This window comes from Pelophylax lessonae, assembly GCF_965119305.1.
Source record: "Pelophylax lessonae genome assembly, chromosome: 10".
Classification (NCBI taxonomy): domain Eukaryota; kingdom Metazoa; phylum Chordata; class Amphibia; order Anura; family Ranidae; genus Pelophylax; species Pelophylax lessonae.
In genome coordinates this window covers 155,311,388-155,330,875 of record NC_138777.1, presented here as the reverse complement: position 1 = coordinate 155,330,875, position 19,488 = coordinate 155,311,388, and the positions used below count along the sequence as shown (strand labels likewise).

The 19,488-nt window shown below is 40.5% G+C and overlaps 1 protein-coding gene across 1 annotated transcript; it reads right to left on the bottom strand.

Annotated features, from left to right (window-relative positions):
• Positions 1 to 2,190: 2,190 nt before the first annotated feature.
• Positions 2,191 to 16,353, bottom strand: LOC309565648 (uncharacterized protein). The gene is made up of 2 exons (XM_082270603.1): positions 15,634 to 16,353; positions 2,191 to 2,316 (listed from the first exon to the last, which is right to left on the bottom strand). Exons 1-2 carry the CDS (start codon positions 16,087 to 16,089, stop codon positions 2,206 to 2,208), a joined length of 567 nt encoding a protein of 188 aa, XP_082126729.1. The 5' UTR covers positions 16,090 to 16,353; the 3' UTR covers positions 2,191 to 2,205.
• Between the last annotated feature and the right edge of the window lie 3,135 nt (positions 16,354 to 19,488).

Here is a 19,488-nt window from a genome sequence, read left to right as displayed (position 1 = left end):
GAGCGCAAGATTAAGAGAATTTAGAGATGCCTCTACAGCATAATTACTAGTGACAAATGGCTTACTAGAAAGGGCCACTATTAGCTAATGCCCTTACCAAACAGTGATAATTAGATATACAACAATATACAAAAATCAGCAGCATAAGTGCATTTCATTAACATTCTTTGTGTATCAGTTACACAGCAAAGCCACACAAAAACCTTAACAAACCACTTATGCTATGATGCACTGTAATGTTTTCTGACCAATATTCTAGGTGAGAAAATGTATTTTTTATCTTAACCATCATTTATTTGCTCAAAATCTTAGAGGCGACTCCATTTTTTTTTTTACTTAGCAGTCAGGGGACATACCCTTCAGAGTTCTGTATAAGGTCTGTATGTTTTAGTCACATCACTGTTAACAGTTTTTATTTTCATTTTTAACATCATATCTTGGACACTAAATAATGTTTTGACCTTTTTTCATCTTTTTTGGCATCTTAGCAGATCTCCTCCAGCCGTTTCATCTACTTCCTATTTACATTCACTAGCTTTTGCATCATCATTGCTCTCAACCAGCTCCTTTGAGAGCAATGGTCCACAGATGTGTAATATGTGTTGGCGCGGCCAGGAGCACAAGTCTGGGAGACAGCATTTGCTTTGTAACAGGAAGTACCTGAATGAGGACCTTCATAGCAGAATCACCAGGTATTGTGTTCAAGAAAGATGCACATTAAAAAAGATCAAAAACAACTTTTGAAATGATATTAACACATTGAAGTCCATATAAGATTCTAGTGATTGGGTCTTAGATCTACTTGAAGTAGTACTATATTACTATTGAGTGGTTTCAAAAAGCTGTCATCAACATTGATTCCATCATGCAGGTTTTCATAACTGCTTTCAATAAGAATCAAAACACAAGTCATTCACTTTAAGTCCCCATTCACACTAGCGCGACTTGTAAGGCAACTTGGTCGCCTGACAAGTCGCGGTGGGAGTGCTCCATTTTGGGCCACTCCCACAATCTTTGTTTTTTCGTATCTGTATACTCACCCAACGGTTACTCCATGCTTTTTTCTCTAGCCTTCTAATTGTGTTATCATACACAATTGTGTAGCTAGACATAATATCTGCTTCGGCATCTCTGAGGCCCATAACGGATTACCACATACCCGATTATTTTCGCGGTGGGTCGCCTGCCATTGATTAGCACAGGACCCGTTTTAATAGGAGCGACACAAGTCGCTCCGACTTAGAAAAAGGGTCCTGTACTACTTTGGGGCGACCTGGAGGCGACTTGCATTGACTTCAATGATATGAAGTCCGTGCACGCTGTGCACCGCGACTTCACAGGTCACCCCAGCAAGTCATATCGCCCCTGTGTGAATGGGCTGTAAACCACATTATCATCTGACAATGGTAAAAAAAATAAACTGAGAAAACTAACACTGAATTATTATTTTTTTTCTTTTTTTGCATTTAAGTAGTTGAAGAATAATAGAACAGCTTTTACATCATCTATATAGAACTTGTAAAGCTGGCAAGAAAAACATAAAGTGTATCTATGGTCAAAATGTAAAACCGTATATTCATTTCCACATGGTATTTAATTTATTTCTGCCTTATTTATATTAATCTGAATGATCTTGAAGTTGGTAAACTGGCATTGTGAAGTGCCCCGCATTTTTACTTGAAAATTTGAATTCTGTGACATTCATTCACTATGCCCTAGTAGTTGATAGGCAGTGTTGTGTCACAGAATTCACAGATCCTGCCTTCTGAACTACAGAGGTGCTGAGAGGAGGAGTTTCAGGAGTCAGTAAAAGTACTGGAGTCACTGCTTGCAGGCAGCAAGGTACCATGGGATTTGTAGTCCTTTGAAAGTGAAAGTAAACAACAAAGGAAAGGCTGCAAAGCATGCAGGGAATCCAAGAAGTTTTAAAAAGAGATAGCAAGCAGACAAACAGCATGTACAACAAGAAAGGAGATTTTCCAAGTAAGCTTGTAAGAAAGTGTCTGCTGTGACCATAGATTTTCTTTAAATAAAAAAATGTAATGTTTATATTTTCTTTTCTTCTATTTTTGGACTGTATTTCACAAAAACATACATCTGGGCGAGGAAAATCAATCCTGTTGGCGCGTTTTGTTTTTATTTCATCCAGGTCTGAGGTTCTTATTAAGTTCTCTGTTCATTTTGTTCCTGTACTGCTGTAAATACTTAGCAAGCTTTAACAAGATGAGGAGAATCTTGAGATGTTCTCGTAAGAGAAATAGTATAGATGTTGGTGATAAATGTTCCCCAGCCACGACGAAAAGCCCGGTCAATAGTCTAGAAAAAAAAAGGAATAAATACGTTTAACATAAAAGAATATTTACTTAAAAATCTTCACTGACACCTAAATTCTCATTATGCAAAGAACAAAGTTTTGTGGGAGCTAGAAGGCCTCAAAATGAAAATGTATCAAGACTATGCACAATAAAGTATTTATATATTCTGAACAAGCCGTAAAATCACTTTAAAACTATCATTTATTCCCCTCTGTAGTTATGGGCATTGTGGACAAATTAAAGTAGAACTATAGGCACGTTTTCTTTTTCATTATGGCTAGAGTAAAGGAGGGTTCATAACCACTGTCAGATTTTATTTGCCAACTGTGTCACATTGCGGAGATTTCCCTTCACTTCCTGACCCATAGCCAAACAGGAAGTGAGAGGAAATCCCTGCAAATAAAGGGGATTCCTTGGGGACCCCCAGGTCACCAGACCTAGTGTCCCTATTGAAACATTTCCCTCCTATTACTTTTCTGGGAACAACCCAAAATGTAGGATTTTCTTTTACTTTCAATGATAAAGGTAAACAGAACAAATAAGAGAGCATGAATATTCCAAACGGAGACACAGACCGCAAATAAAACTGACAGGTGTTCTAATCTCTCTCCACTTTATCCAAAATAGAAAAAAAACAAGTTTTGCCTTTGGTTATACTTTAATCTTCAAAAATCACAACAGAAGCACTGAAATGTTAGCTTTAGTTACAATTACTTTCTACTGTAATGGAATCTTGGCCGTCTGCCAACCTTCTAATGTAAATGAGCACCAAGTGTTTCTAAGCCGAAAGAAACTGACTGAGACCTGAGTTTAGAGTCTTTGAGGATATTTAAGAATGAATTGCTTCACAGTACACACAACTAGTGTGGTCAGGGACAGCTTTGTTCAAAGCCCTTTTACTGTTTGTAAAGAATATGTACACACTTTTATATACCGTATGTATGTATGTATAGCCAAAAGGTTTTTGTTTGTTTTTTAAATAGAGTAGGACTGGATTAGAACCCCGGTCAAGTTGTAGTGCTGTCTGTGCCATAGAATCAGCCCCTCTATGTTCCCTGGAGACCATTGTCAGCAAGAGAGAACATTTTAGAGCTATCACAATAACTAGAGATTACTACCTACTGTTTGAGTGGAGGCTCGAAATTCTTTCAATGAGGACTTCTGGTCCTGCGTTAACTGTCTTAGAGGAGAATTCCCCCCACATTGTAAATATGTTGCTGTTGCATCTCGAAGGACAGAAAGTGGAGCAATGTTTAGGCTATACATACAGTATATACATACATATATATATACACTAAAAAAATGTACAACAAATTTGGGATGTAGAGGTCTAAATACTACTGAACACTTACATTTCTTTACACTACCTCAAATAAATTTACCACCTGTGTAATATAATACCCACAAAGGGGCCTAACCCAACCCCTGAAAAACAACCCCACACCATAATCCCCCCTCCACCAAAGATTTGGACCATCTGCTCTAATGGAGCAACGAGTGAACGTCAAGTTCTGCTACAAATTGGGGAAATTGGTGATGGTTTGTGTCACACATGCTGACAAGAAGGAAACCTCTGGAGATTTCATTACCATGTGTGACCAGGATCTTCTTTCTGTTTCCCCACCTAAAGAGTCTCATGAAAGGCGCACATTTTGTGTACGTGGCAGCAATCCAAGAATGTGTGACAGTGGTTCTGCGATCGATTCCTGAAGAGGCCTTTGCTGACAGTTTCCACAAGCTTTATGAATGTTGCCAAAAGTGTTGTGAAGGATGGCGATTATTTTGAAAGCCAATAAAAGCAATTTGTATTTTCTGTTTTGTTTGTTTGTTTTCTGATACCATTCACCAAAATTTATAGACACACCTTGTATGAAATTATGTAAAAAACACTGCCTAATAATAGTTTCACCAATTGCCAATTGTTTTATGAATGGATGAATACAGTATTTGAGACATTGAACAAGTTTGAATAAAAATCTTGGAACCTTTCCCTTTCTTTAACAATAGCTATATGCCATTGCGGGAGAAGTTGTGCAAGAGCAGTGCGGAGGCCCGCCAGTCTTGGGAAGACATTTGCAAGACTGACCGTATGAAGCAAATAGGGGCAGAGACCAAATTCCAGTGAAGAGTTCCAGGCTTTGCCTTGGAGACCTGAGAAACAAAGGAACCCTTCTTAGTCTAGGATGGTTTCCTAGAAGGAAATTTGCCTTCTTTTCCTGGGTACTCATGGCCCTGGGTGCTGTGCTTATAACTAGGGTAAGGCTATAGAAAGGGGCAAAAGCCCAATTCAGCACAGATGAGGTTCTGTGAAGGCTCCGTGGTATCCCCACAGACACATTTGGGACAGAGAAGCAGAATCCAGGTCACATGCTGCTTCAGTTAGTCTTCACCCCTCCACTGGCTATACCCTATAAGGGGTTTTCAGGAATCAGGTTCCACTAGGTGGGTACACTGTGGCCTTTCCACACTGCCCACATTTTACTGAACACTGCAGGTCGTGGTGACTCCATGGTTTTCAGCACCAGATTAGATAGTGTTAGGAAGGGTTATAACCACTGTTAGATATTTTTTCTCCATCTGTGTCCCATTGTGGAGATTTTTTTTCACTTCCTGTCCCATAGCCAAACAGGAAGTGAAAAGAAATCCATGCAAGTGAAGGGAATTCCTTGGGGAACCCCAGGTCATCAGAACTAGTGTCTCTATTGGAAGATTTCACTGCTATTACTTTTATGAGGACAACCCAAAACTTGGGATTTTCTTTTACTTCTATTTTCTATAATAGAAAACAGGACAATAGAGAGGGTGAATCTCCTTAACAGGGGCACAGACAGCAATAAAAACAGACAGGTAATCTAATCTATCCCTACTCTATCCAAAACAAAAAAAAGTTTTGCCTTTAGTTATACTTTAAACAGTGGCTTGATATATATTGTCTGGAAGTCCTCTTGAAAATAACAGTACACATGTGATCATGGTGGGCAGTCTTGTTCAGTAGCCGAACAGCTGCATATCAGCAGTGTTAGAAAAGCTAAGGCACTGCTACTTCTGACTGCCAGTCTAATAAATTTAGACTGAGATTTGGTAATTCAGTAAAACCTTGGATTGCAAGCATAATTCATTCTGGAAACATGCCTGTAATCCAAAGCACTCGTACAGTGGGTACGGAAAGTATTCAGACCCCCTTAAATTTTTCACTCTTTGTTATATTGCAGCCATTTGCTAAAATCATTTAAGTTCATTCTTCTTCCTCATGAATGTACACATAGCACCCCATACTGACAGAAAAACACAGAATTGTTGACATTGTTGCAGATTTATTAAAAAAGAAAAACTGAAATATCACATGGTCCTAAGTATTCAGACCCTTTGCTCAGTATTTAGTAGAAGCCCCCTTTTGATCTAATACAGCCAGGAGTCTTTTTGGGAAAGATGCAACAAGTCTTTCACACCTGGATTTGGGGATCCTCTGCCATTCCTCCTTGCAGATCCTCTCCAGTTCTGTCAGGTTGGATGGTAAACGTTGGTGGACAGCCATTTTTAGGTCTCTCCAGAGATGCTCAATTGGGTTTAAGTCAGGGCTCTGGCTGGGCCATTCAAGAACAGTCACGGAGTTGTTGTGAAGCCACTCCTTCGTTATTTTAGCTGTGTGCTTAGGGTCATTGTCTTGTTGGAAGGTAAACCTTCGGCCCAGTCTGAGGTCCAGAGCACTCTGGAGAAGGTTTTTGTCCAAGATATCCCTGTACTTGGCCGCATTCATCTTTCCCTCGATTGCAACCAGTCGTCCTGTCCCTGCAGCTTAAAAATACCCCCACAGCATGATGCTGCCACCACCATGCTTCACTGTTGGGACTGTATTGGACAGGTGATGAGCAGTGCCTGGTTTTTTCCACACATACCGCTTAGAATTAAGGCCAAAAAGTTCTATTTTGGTCTCATCAGACCAGAGAATCTTATTTCTCACCATCTTGGAGTCCTTCAGGTGTTTTTTAGCAAACTCCATGCGGGCTTTCATGTGTCTTACACTGAGGAGAGGCTTCCGTCGGGCCACTCTGCCATGAAGCCCCGACTGGTGGAGGGCTGCAGTGATGGTTGACTTTCTACAACTTTCTCCCATCTTCTGACTGCATCTCTGGAGCTCAGCCACAGTGATCTTTGGGTTCTTCTTTATCTCTCTCACCAAGGCTCTTCTCCCCCGATAGCTCAGTTTGGCCGGACAGCCAGCTCTAGGAAGGGTTCTGGTCGTCCCAAACGTCTTCCATTTGAGGATTATTGAGGCCACTGTGCTCTTAGGAACCTTAAGTGCAGCAGAAATCTTTTTGTAACCTTGGCCAGATCTGTGCCTTGCCACAATTATGTCTCTGAGCTCTTCAGGCAGTTCCTTTGACCACATGATTCTCATTTGCTCTGACATGCATTGTGATCTGGAAGGTCTTATATAGACAGGTGTGTGGCTTTCCTAATCAAGTCCAATCAGTATAATCAAACACAGCTGGACTCAAATGAAGGTGTAGAACCATCTCAAGGATGATCAGAAGAAATGGAAAGCACCTGAGTTAAATATATGAGTGTCACAGCAAAGGGTCTGAATACTTAGGACCATGTGATATTTCAGTTTTTCTTTTTTAATAAATCTGCAACAATGTCAACAATTCTGTGTTTTTCTGTCAGTATGGGGTGCTATGTGTACATTCATGAGGAAGAACAATGAACTTAAATGATTTTAGCAAATGGCTGCAATATAACAAAGAGTGAAAAATTTAAGGGGGTCTGAATACTTTCCGTACCCACTGTATATCAAAGCGAATTTCCCCATAAGAAATAATGGAAACTCAGATGATTCATTCCACAACCATTTATTAGGTCCTTTAGTTTATAGTCCATATAAAAATATTATAGCAATGTGATAGGTTGTGTAACATCCACAAATGGCAGCCTCCACATAGGGATTAGAAGCAAAATCCAGCAGGAGCTACAGAGTATACAAGAGAAGAGAGGTGCCTCTAAGTGTAGCAACATGGTTACATTTAATAAAGATACAACATTTAGCAACTTACGTGGTTGATGATTAAAAGAGGCAAATCTAAGTATGGAGGCAACCGGGGTAAAGCTGTCCACATGGACCATCCTCCGCACCACTAGTTCTCACTGCTGTCAGTCTGCAATCATGACCGGGAAGACTACCCTGCAGTAGAGCGGTCTGAAAGCAAGGGTTGAAGCACTCATTGAGCGCAGTGTGGAAAGGATGATGTCGATGGCGGTGAGGAGGACGGTTTATGTAGACAGCTATAGCTTGGATACCTGCATTCTTAGATCTGCCTCTTTTAATCATCAACCATGTGAGTTGCTAAATGTTGTACCTTCATTAAATGTGACCATATCGCTACACTTAGAGGCACCTCTCTTCTCTTTTATACTCAGTTGGGACATGACGCTCAAATCAACATTTTGAAAAAAATGTTGCATGTCTTGCAAAATGCTCTCAAACCAAGTTACTCTCAATCCGGGGTTTTACTGTATTATTATTGTTCTGCTCTCTGATTTTTGCTGGAGAGCAAACTGTACCTGAGGATCTGTAGTGCAAGAATCTCACTGCTTCATCTTCATTTTTTTATTTGGTTTTGGGCTTCCTCCTGATTTCCTTGGGGTGGGGATTTCCCCTAACCAGTCATCAAGGGGTCAGTTCTGACATGAAGATGCAAAGCCCCCCTACTCTATCAACATGCCACAGTGTGGAACAAGGCTTATAGCCATTATTGGTGGCTAGTCCTCTGCCATATGCATTTTTTATGCACAGCTTCCACAGAAAAGCTCCTCTTTAGGATAGCAGATAAATGGTTCCCAAATAGTAGCAATTTCATGGATTCCTGTGCATAAATATCACACACAAGTTACAGGCCCTTAAATGAGAAAACACAGTCCTTTATACACAACCAGGTTTTATAAATAATGCAAAAACTGAGTAGTGTAAGGGTTAGTACCTGAAAAGTAATAAGCATGAGGAATGGTCAGACGTTCTTGCTTATGGATGTTATCCAACATATGAAAACTCTTTGCAATTGATTAGAAATCATTCCCTTTTCTCCATAGAGGAAAGGACAGTCCTTTAATTTCATCTAAGACTATTCCAGATCTTTCCTTGCTTGAAATACCCTCTAAATTCTTATCACATTAAGAAAGTGTACAGTTTAATCACTACTCATTGGGGCTCATATAGACTCATATATCTTTATTGTACACCAACATGCTACTTCATTTTATTGGATGATTTCCATATGACCTTTTGGTCATATTTTATCTCTGGACATCAATAAAGCTTTTGGATTTTTTTATTTTGCAGTGCATACTTTCTCCCTTTCTGCCCTAAAAGTCCCACTGAGGTTCACATTTTTGTATATACTGTCTAAGATGAGGGGGGTAAATGAACAAGCTGGGGGACAGGTGTAGATGAGGGGAAGTTTTGGGGATGGGTAAAGGTAATGTGAATTTGTACTTTGCCCCTTCTGTTTCAAATGATAGCTTGCTTCGTGCACTGTTTATTCGTTTACAGGGTAATTCATCCTCTGGGGCTTTCTCCAAATTCTGGGTCAGTGTGGGTGGAAATTTACATAGGGTTAATTACCCTTACCCTTCGCCTCTGTGACAGGGTTTGGCCACTTAAGAATGTAGCACTGCATTAAAAAGGAAAAGCAGATGGTCACATGGTCCTTACCCTGAAGTAGTTTTTTTTAAAAAGCTAAAATTTTAATTTTAATTAACCGGTTGCCGACCGCCGCAAGTACATATACTGCGGTGGTCAGCCCCGGCCAGGCAAAGTGACGTATGGGTACGTCACTCGCCTGTCACTTGCTTGTGAGCCAATAGCTGGCGAGCACGCGCCCGTGGAGGCGCGCGCCCGCCCCGGCTCGTTCCCTGGGAAGTCTGTGCGTGTGACCGGCGGACCCGATGTCCACCGGTCACTCGCGATCGTCCGCCGTGAAGGGAGAAAGGCAGGAGGCTAATGTAAACAAGCCGCCTGTCATTCTCCCCTGTGTATGAATAGTGATCATACGGTTCTACTATGTAGGACCGTTGATCACTGTTCCTACAGCAGTAGCCATGTCCAATCAAAGTTAGAAGCACGCCCCTAGGGACACACTTAACCGCTCCTTCCCCAATAAAGTTAACCCCTTCCCTGCCAGTGTCATTTTGCAGTAACAGTGCATATGTATAGCACTGATTACTGTAGTAATGTCACTGGTAACCCCAAAAGTGTCAAAAATGTCAGTCAAGGGTCCGATCTATCCGCCGCAATGTCGCAGTACCGCAAAAAAAATCGCAGACCGCCGCAATTACGCGTTAAAAAAAACACCAAAAATGACAGAAATCTTTCCCTTAGTTAGTAAACGCAATAACTTTTGCGCAAACCAATCAAAATATGCTTTTTGCGATTTTTTTTACCAAACATATGTAGCATAAAACAAATTGGCCTAAAATGTTAAAAAATTTAGATTTTTACATTTTTTTGGGGAATTTCATATAAAAAAATGTGAAAAATATTGTTATTTTTGCAAAATTGACGCTCTTTTTTTGTTTATAGCGCAAAAAGTAAAAATCGCACAGGTGATCAAATACCACCAAAAGAAAGCTCTGTTTGTGGGAAAAAAAGGATGTCAAATTAGTTTAGGTACAGTGTCGCACGACCGCGCAATTGTCCGTTAAACTCACGCAGTGCCGAATCGCAAAATAGGCCCTGGTCAGGAAGGGGGTAAAATCTTCCGGGGCTTAAGTGGTTATACAGGTAATACAGGTAAACCAAAGCTTGAGCTTTTGTACTTATTTTTACTGTCATAATAGGCATATAGTTGTGTCATTTTATGTAAAATTGTATGGGAAATATATTTTTATATTTGGAAAGTAATTATACCATGTTGGTTACAGTCCCTTGTGTCACACAACTGTACGTAAAAAGCAGTACACCTCACATAGTCGAAACTGCTGTGTAACAAATGTGGAGTGACAAGGGATTTCCCAGAATGAAAAGATTTGGGAAGTACAGCAGATCGCTGACTCACATCTCTGGGGTTGGTCAGCACTGATCATACATGTCATTTGGATTGAGTAGATGCCTATAATGTTAGGCACCATTACATTCAGTTACACACATGCTGAAAATGGTTTGTCCAAAAGTTCACTTTTCATAATAAACAGTTAAAGGATGACAAGCAAAATGCCACCGGCTATTGTAGTTTTTCATGAACTTTATTTAAAATTAACAAATTTGTTATTCATGCATTTTACACTTTTTTATGTGATTTGTATTTTGACTTAAAGGAAAGCAGGCACAGGAAAAACAATCCTGGCTACCATGCTAATGCTTTTCCTTCACTACTTTTTGAGTCAACTTTCTAGAACGTATATAGAGATAAAGAATTTGATTTTTTCTGACTTTCATTTGTTACAAGATTGTTCCAGGTAAGTATTGAAGCCAAACAGTGCCATTAATCTTACATTTTCAGAAAGAGAACGGCAATGGCAGCCACATGACAGATTAAGAAACAGAATGTATACTCTTTATTTTCTAATTTCTGCTATTTTTTTTTGTGGAAAAAAAAAAGCTTAAATGAACAACTAAATACACTGTTTTATATACGCTGCTCAAAAAAATTAAAGGGACACTTTGAAAACACATCAGATAAATGGGAAAAAATATCATGCTGGATATCTATACTGATATAAACTGGGAAATGTGTTAAGAATGAAAGGATGCCACATCGTTTGATGGAAATTAAAATTATCAACCTACAGAGGGCTGAATTCAAAGACACCCCAAAAATCAAAGTGAAAAAATTATTCAGCAGGCTAGTCCATTTTGCTGAAAGTTCATTACAGCAACTCAAAATGTTTGTAGTAGTTTGTATGGCCCCCATGTGCTTGTATGCATGTCTGACAACTTTGGGGCATGGTCCTAATGAGACAGTGGATGGTCTATTGGGGTATTTCCTCCCAGATCTGGACCAGGGAATCACTGAGCTCCTGAACAGACTGAGGTGCAACCTGGCAGTGTCTGATGGACCGAAACATAATGTCCCAGAGGTGTTCTATTGGATTTAGGGCAATCGAGCGTGCGGGCCATTTAATTGTATCAATTCCTTTATCCTTCAGGAACTGGCTGCATACTCTCGCCGTGAAACGACAAACAAACACAAGGGAGACATATCCATGGAGGGACCCACAGACCTCTAGAAGCTAGACAATGGCACCCTGACTGCCATTAGGTATCGGGATGAAATCCTTGGATGCATTATCAGACCCTTTGCTGTGGGTCCTGGGTTCCTCCTAGTGCATGACAATGCCCGGCCTCATGTGGCGAGAGTATGCAAGCAAGAAGGTACACTGTCAGTGCTCTGCACCTATTCCCTGCGCTCAAAGTGGTGCAATCCTCTATCCAACTCGACTTGTAGATGAGAACAAATCATTTGGTAACCTAATGCTTCAGCCTTGCAGCCCCTCACTAGACCAGGGTAGTCTGGAAACACTGTGAAACGACAAACAAACACAAGGGCGCACCGGCCTAGTGCATTATCCTTAAAACAGATATATTAAAATGATGAATTAAAATTACTCACAAACGAGTTCTTGATAAAAGGCACATCAAACAAGCATAAAATCCTCAGCATCGAGATCGGGATTCCATTGAGGCTCTGAAGAAGAGGCGCTGCCTCGAAACCGGTAAGCCTGTACAGCTTCGGGGGACGATGGAATCCCGATCTCGATGCTGAGGATTTTATGCTTGTTTGATGTGCCTTTTATCAAGAACTTGTTTGTGAGTAATTTTAATACATCATTTTAATAAATCTGTTTTAAGGATAATGCACTAGGCCGGTGCGCCCTTGTGTTTGTTTGTCGTTTCACAGTGTTTTCAGACTACCCTGGTCTAGTGAGGGGCTGCAAGGCTGAAGCATTAGAAGGTTGCCGAATGATTTGTTCTCATCTACAAGTCGAGTTGGATAGAGGATTGCACCACTTTGAGCACAGGGAATAGGTGCAGAGCACTGACAGTGTACCTTCTTGCTTGCATACTCTCGCCACATGAGGCCGGGCATTGTCATGCACTAGGAGGAACCCAGGACCCACAGCAAAGGGTCTGATAATGCATCCAAGGATTTCATCCCGATACCTAATGGCAGTCAGGGTGCCATTGTCTAGCTTCTAGATGTCTGTGGGTCCCTCCATGGATATGCCTCCCCAGACCATCACTAACTCACCACCAAACCGGTCATGCTGAACGATGTTACAGGGAACATAACATTCTTCATGGCTTCTCCAGACCCTTTCACGTCTGTCACATGTGCTCAGGGTGAACCTGCTCTCATCTGTGAAAAGCACAGGGCACAAGTGGCAGACCTGCCAATTCTGGTGGTCAAGGCCAATCGAGCTCCACAGTGCTGGGCAGTGAGCACAGGGCCCAGTAGAGGACATTGGGCCTCAGGCCACCCTCATGAAGTCTGTTTCCGATTGTTTGTTCAGAGACACTCACACCAGTGGCCTGCTCGAGATGATTTTGATCTAGCAGTGCTCATCCTGTTCCTCCTTGCACAAAGGAGCAGATACCGGTCCTGCTGATGGGTTAAGGACCTTCTACCGCCCTGTCCAGCTCTCCTAGAGTAACTGCCTGTTTCCTGGAATCTCCTCCATGCTCTTAAGACTGTGCTGGGAGACACAGCAAACCTTCTGGCAATGGCACTTATTGATATACCATCCTGGAGGAGTTGGACAGCCTGTGCCACCTCTATAGGGTCTAGATATCGCTACAAGCTACCAGTAGTGATGCCAACCCTAGCCAAATGCAAAACTAATGAAAAACAGTCAGAAAAGATGAGAAGAGAAAAAAATTTCAGTGGCCTCCACCTGTAAAACCATTCCTGTTTTGGGGGTTATCTCATTGTTGCCCATCTAGTGCACCTCTTGTTAATTTCATTAACACCAAACAGCTGAAACTGATTAACAACCCCTTCTGCTTCTAAACTGACCAGATCAATATCCCAGGAGTTGAATTGACTTCAAGGTATACTCTGATTAAAAAGTGTTCCTTTAATTTTTTGAGCAGTATATATATATATATATATATATATATATATATATATATATATATATATATACACACTATAAACGTATTGGGACACCTACCTTTACATGCATATGAACTTTAATGGCATCCCAGTCTTAGTCTGTAGGGTTCAGTTTTCAGTTGGCCCACCCTTTGCAGCTATAACAGCTTCAGCTCTTCTGGGAAGGCTGTCCACAAAGTTTAGGAGTGTGTCTATGGGAGTGTTTGACCATTCTTCCAGAAGCACATTTGTGAAGTCAGGCACTGATGTTGGACGAGAAGGCCTGGTTTGCAGTCTCCGCTCGTCAACATACCAAAAGTGTTCTTTCGGGTTCAGGCCAGTCAAGTTCCTCCACCCCAAACTCGCTTATTCATGTCTGTATGGACCTTGCTTTAGGTCATGGGTGTCCAACCCTTTGGCTTCTCTGGGCCACATTGAGTGTAGAGAAATTTTCTCGGGCCGCATATAAAATATATACTATAGTTAAGGTATATAAGTAATAAAACGCTGCTGCGCCCTTCCCGCGCTGCAGCGCCCCACCAGCACTAATTTAACACAACTAGAGGATGATCCCCTCCGAGGCAGCCTCTGCCTACAGTTAGCTGGAAACCTCTGTGGCCATGCCCCGACTCGATTTCCTTCCTCCCCAGCAAAAAAAAAAAAATGTCAGGGGGCAGTGGGCCGCATTGCCGGTGGTTCTGGGCCGCATGCGCCCCCCGGGCCGCAGGTTGGACATGCCTGCTTTAGGTCCATAAAGTCATGGATGAGCGAGTTTGGGGTCTAGGAAGCTTGATGTGTCCTGACCTCAACCCGATAGAACACTTCTGGGATGAATTTGAGCGGAGACTGTGGGCCAGGCCTTCTCGTCCAATATCAGTGCCTGACCTCACATATGCGCTTCTGGAAGAATGGACAAACATGCCCATAGACACACTCCTTAACCTTATGGACAGCCTTCCCAGAAGAGTTGAAGCTGTTGCAGCTGCAAATGGTGGGCCAACTCAATTTTGAACCCTACAGACTAAGACTGAGATGCCATTAAAGTTCATGTGCGTGTGAAGGCAGGCGCCCCAATACTTTTGGCAATACAGTGTGTGTGTATAGATATATATATATATATATATATTTATTTATTTATTTATTTTTTAAGTGAGAAAGGAGTAACTAAGAAATCACATGATTGTTGATTCTAAGGAAGCATTAAAATAATTTCCCACTCTAATGTACAAACTATGAGTGAGAACAAAGAAACAAATTGTTCTAGCACAAAAAAAATCAATTTAATTGTCTCAAAGGTCACTGAAAACTTTCCAGCATGGTGATTCCTTTATTATGAGCTCAAAGTTCAGGTATGCATGACATCACCCTGACTAATTAACATTAAAATATTACATTCCTTTTAAGTACAAAATGGTAATTTAAGTCAATTAGGGTAACTCAGTTCTAAAATCTGTATTCATTGTTGCTTATATGACAACTAGCTGCCAGTGCATTCAACATATTATATTTGCCTCTCATGTTATTATATTGATTACAAGATTGACAAAATAAAACTTATTTAATAACATTTTAGGTTGACAAAATGATATTAATACAATGAGTATGGTACATTTACAAATGAATACCCTATTGAAACGTGACCTGTAATGGGAACTTGTGTATGTGAAATTAAGGACACAAATTCCTAAGATGAAGAACAGAATTACTCCTTAAGGCTAAGTTCACATGTAGGCGTTTTTGGGGCGTTTTTGGGGAGTTTTTCTGCTCTAGGATCAGCTCAAAAAATGCCCAACAATACAAATCCTATTCATTTCAAGGGCCCCTGTTCACATCTGAGTGTTTTGATGTTTTAAGCAAAACGCCCAACGCTCAAAAAAGTACTCAAATTAGCTTCTTTTTGGGCAGATTACAGGCGTTTTTATTTTTTCTCCATTGGTTACTAGTCAACCTAAAAATGCCTGCACAAAAATGCCTGTAAAAACGCCTGTAAAACGCCTGAAAAAACGCCCATAAAAACACCTGAAAAAACGCCTAAAAAAACGCCTGTAAATAGCAACGCCAAGATGTGAACGTAGCCTTATGAAATACATGGGCTTGTGTTGGAAAAAAGGCTTAATGTTTATTTGTTTTACTCTCTGTGGTGTCTGAGATGCAGAGACAAAATGACCTGAGAATTTAGGTGATAAAAGGTACTCTTTTGTCGCATAGGAAAAAAAGTGTGAACAACCTACCTTTTTATAATGTTTCATCTTTTTGCCCTTCTGTTTTTCTCCTTCATCTTCTCCTTTTTGGTAGCTCTGTGAGTCACTTGACAATCTTCGCTCATCATTAGAGCTGAATTTTTCATTTTCTTGATTTGAATCTTGAAGGCTTTGGTCCAAATGTGTTACTTCTTGAGCTTGGCAGTTAGATACTGCTTCTGTCTGCCGTGTCTTTGGTAAACGCAGACTTTTTGAACTCCACTTCTTCCTGCAATATTGAAGCTTTGGTGCTTCCAAGATCAAAGGAATTTCTAAGGAAAAGCTATTGTCCCTGTTTCCTGAGCTCTCGTTTTGACCATGGTGGTCATCTTGAATTTCCACCTCATCCAATCGATCATAAACTCCAGAAGAATCAAGGAATGTTGAAGGTTTTGGAGAGCGTGGGATGCGCAGGGAATATGCCCTTCTGAATTTATTATTATTCATTGTTGCTTTGGAAAGGGCAAAGTAGTTAAGATGAGTTAAATATACGCAAAGGTCTTCAGCTGGCAATCCAAGATATCCTTCAGCAGTCGGCACAGTGTATTTTCTTACCTTTTTGGTTTGCTGCTTCAAAGAATAAAATATATTTTTTCTTATCCGTTTGTTAGCTTGGCTTTATGATGAGTGTTGTAACAAATTTTCCTTCTTTCAGCGACCTGCACTTGTGGAAGACAGCTTCTTGTAGGCAAGTTGTGTTTTATAAGACAGTACACACTGTACTTTACATATCCACCATGCCCTATTGTATTGTGAACACATAAGAAACAAGTAGGATGTGACTTCTTCCTCTAAATACTTTCTGTCCAGCCTTGTGATTATTATACTGGAATGCTTTATGACTAAGAGCTTTGCATGCTGGAGCCTGTGCATATATGACTAATGCCACATCTCACTGTTCTCTGAACTAGGCTTATCACATGCTGATAGCACAGACCAAAGGTTGCTTGTGCCTGGAACACAGAGGCAGAGGTCATAAGGAAAAGTTAGCATACAGTATAGCTGTTTCAAGTATAATCCTAAATGGTAAAGACTGGGAAAAATGGGAAAAAAAATTAGTACATCTCTGCAATAAATGCACATTCTCCTATGTTGTATCCCTTTAAAAACATTCCATATAAGCTGACACTGAAATCCAAAGTATTGTTGTCAGCTCTGCTCAGTTCTCTGGACTACAGAACACCTTCCCCTCTCTTCTTCGTCATAACATATGTGGAATGTGTTCTTTGTTAGTCCGAAGGAGAACTGGGCAAAGCTAATAAAATAAAATTTTAGTAAAAAAAGGGGGGGGGGGGGTTAACTGCGCTATAGGTTAATGGTAATTATCTAGCAGCAACTTCAAGTGTGACCACACCCTAAAAATATTGTACAAAATAAGTCGTGCTGAGTGAAAAATGAACAAATCAATGTTCAAAAAACAAAACAAAAAATTAATGAAAGAGTGAATCAAGTCCCAGTGCAAAAGTCCTAGTAAAGCAGGTAAAACTCCAAGTTGATGTGACTAATAAATCCACACTTTAGGAATCCAAAACTGATAGGTGATGTGCTTACCGGACTGACAATAAAGGATTGCAGAAATAAATCATGAAAGAGTGAACTTGATTGAAGAAACTCATATGATGAACTCACAAAGATAGGTCATAAATCATGGAAAAAAAGAAAAAACGCCATAGCATAAAACCACAACGATATTAAAACCTTATACACCCTATATTACACCGAGCAATAGGTGTATAATCCGTCACCAATTATGAGGCTGCTTACCAGAAAGAATAATTGTGCAGACATATACACTCTCCCAATGAGTGATCATAGAGAAGGGTGAGAAATAAATTGGAAGAAACCACCACCAATATGACAGCCGCTTACCAGATGAAAGGAGGGTATAGGCAGATAAGGCTAAGCCCAAATACTCTTGGACCACCAACACTAACACTCCAGGCCCCTTACCAAACTCAGATGATGTTTGCACAATGTATGGTATTAGCCGATCCAATTCACCGATGATCACCACCAGTAAAGGACTCACACAGCAGAGTCCGGGTAAAGATGATCCCAAAGGTTGAGTCAATATCCCAGTGGGTGGACAGAGTAATCCCAAATATAAAGAAAAGCGCCAATAGTGTAAAACCGTACCACTAATTTATTAGATAAAAGAGAGACACTTACAATATGTTAAAAGCAAAGGAGCATGAGAAGCCGCCGGCCGGACGGCAAGGCACATCCGCTCGCTTGAAACACCTCCAGGGATGATGTCAGCACGCCGTGACCTAACGACGTTTCGTCCTAGAAGACGTTTTCAAAGAAATTTTAGTGCAGTACAAGCGCTGTGTTGTTAGCTCACTACAGGGTGTTATAAGATAACATTTTTGGCAGGATTAACAGATAACTTTCTGTACTTTTGCATTTTTAATTGGATAAAACACAGACAAATGTGCCTTTATTGCAGATATGTACTGGGTATATGTAGCCAGGGACCTGGCTAAACAGGAGGAGCCGTTAAGGACGCTGTGCTGCAGCTGCTCTTTGTGCTCTCACCACACTGTCAAGTCAATATAGTTAATACTGTTCCACCTCCAGCCAGCAGAGGGAACTAACAGATAGAATGAACTCTACAGACTTTGGTACAGGCCACATTGAGCTGTGGGAGATGTAGTTTAGAGAAATAATCTTGGTATGAGGATAGTGGAGTGATGGACTACAATTCCCAGAGAGAGAATATTAAGAGGAGGAGAGCTTCAATTAATAAAAGATTTACTTGCACTAGGGTCTGAGTTTCCCTTTATCTTGTTGTTTTTCAGTTTTCCATCATCACAAGGAATATTGGAAGTACCAAAGCCCTTGAGCCTGGTTTCTCTTAATTGGTTATTTTAACCTTTATACCTACACATATTAAGGTGGTCTGGACACACATGGCGAGGTGTTGTGGGACTTTGTCTTAGCTAGATTAATGTAAACTTGGTAATCCATAAAAACAGCAATAAGTAATGGCATTAAAAAATCAGTAAATGATAAAAATAGGATGCGCTAGTCAAATGATACAAAAGCAGCACTTAGAAATCCCTGAACCGTGGGAAAGAATAAATTGTAAATATATGCTAGTGCGCTAATAATATAGGTGTTTCATAAAGACATAATAATAATGCCAATGAAATGAAAAAACAAAACAATTATTAAATGGGACTTATGTTCTTAAAAATAAGTGCTGTGAAAATTTGTGAGCTATAAGCATGAATGCATGTAGCAAAAGATGGTGCTCAAAATCCAAATTATAAATGAAATAAGCACAATGTGAAGAAAAAGTTCATTAAAGGTCTGGCTGACGTGAAGTGAGCAGTGAGTGAACACAGCTGACAGAATAAAGTGTTACATGCAACCCCACGGTGATCTAACTGATGAATGGCTGCTTATCAGAACCAAATTAACTTAGTGCGGATATATATCCTATGTGGTGGGATGAGCTGAGCCTCAATGGATGCACCAAATGCCTTCAGCAGCATCAATTCATGCAACTTAACTCCTCACATGTAGCACCGAACTTTCCAAGTATGACATGTAAAGGAATAAAGGCTAATAGTGCATTACCTTAAAACACTTTATTCAATAAAAAGGTTTTACTTACATGTAGATAGAAATAATCCGGCATAGTTGTACAAAGAGGGACAGGAGAGCCCGACCGCCGGCAGTGTGGACCGAGCACGGTGATGATGCAGCTGCTTCATCCATCTAGGATGTAGCAAAGTGTCATTTTTTCAGTGTTGTCACATGAAAAGATGTAATAAAATATTTACAAAAAATGTGAGGGGTGTACTCACTTTTGTGAGATACTGTATGTCAATAATGGGG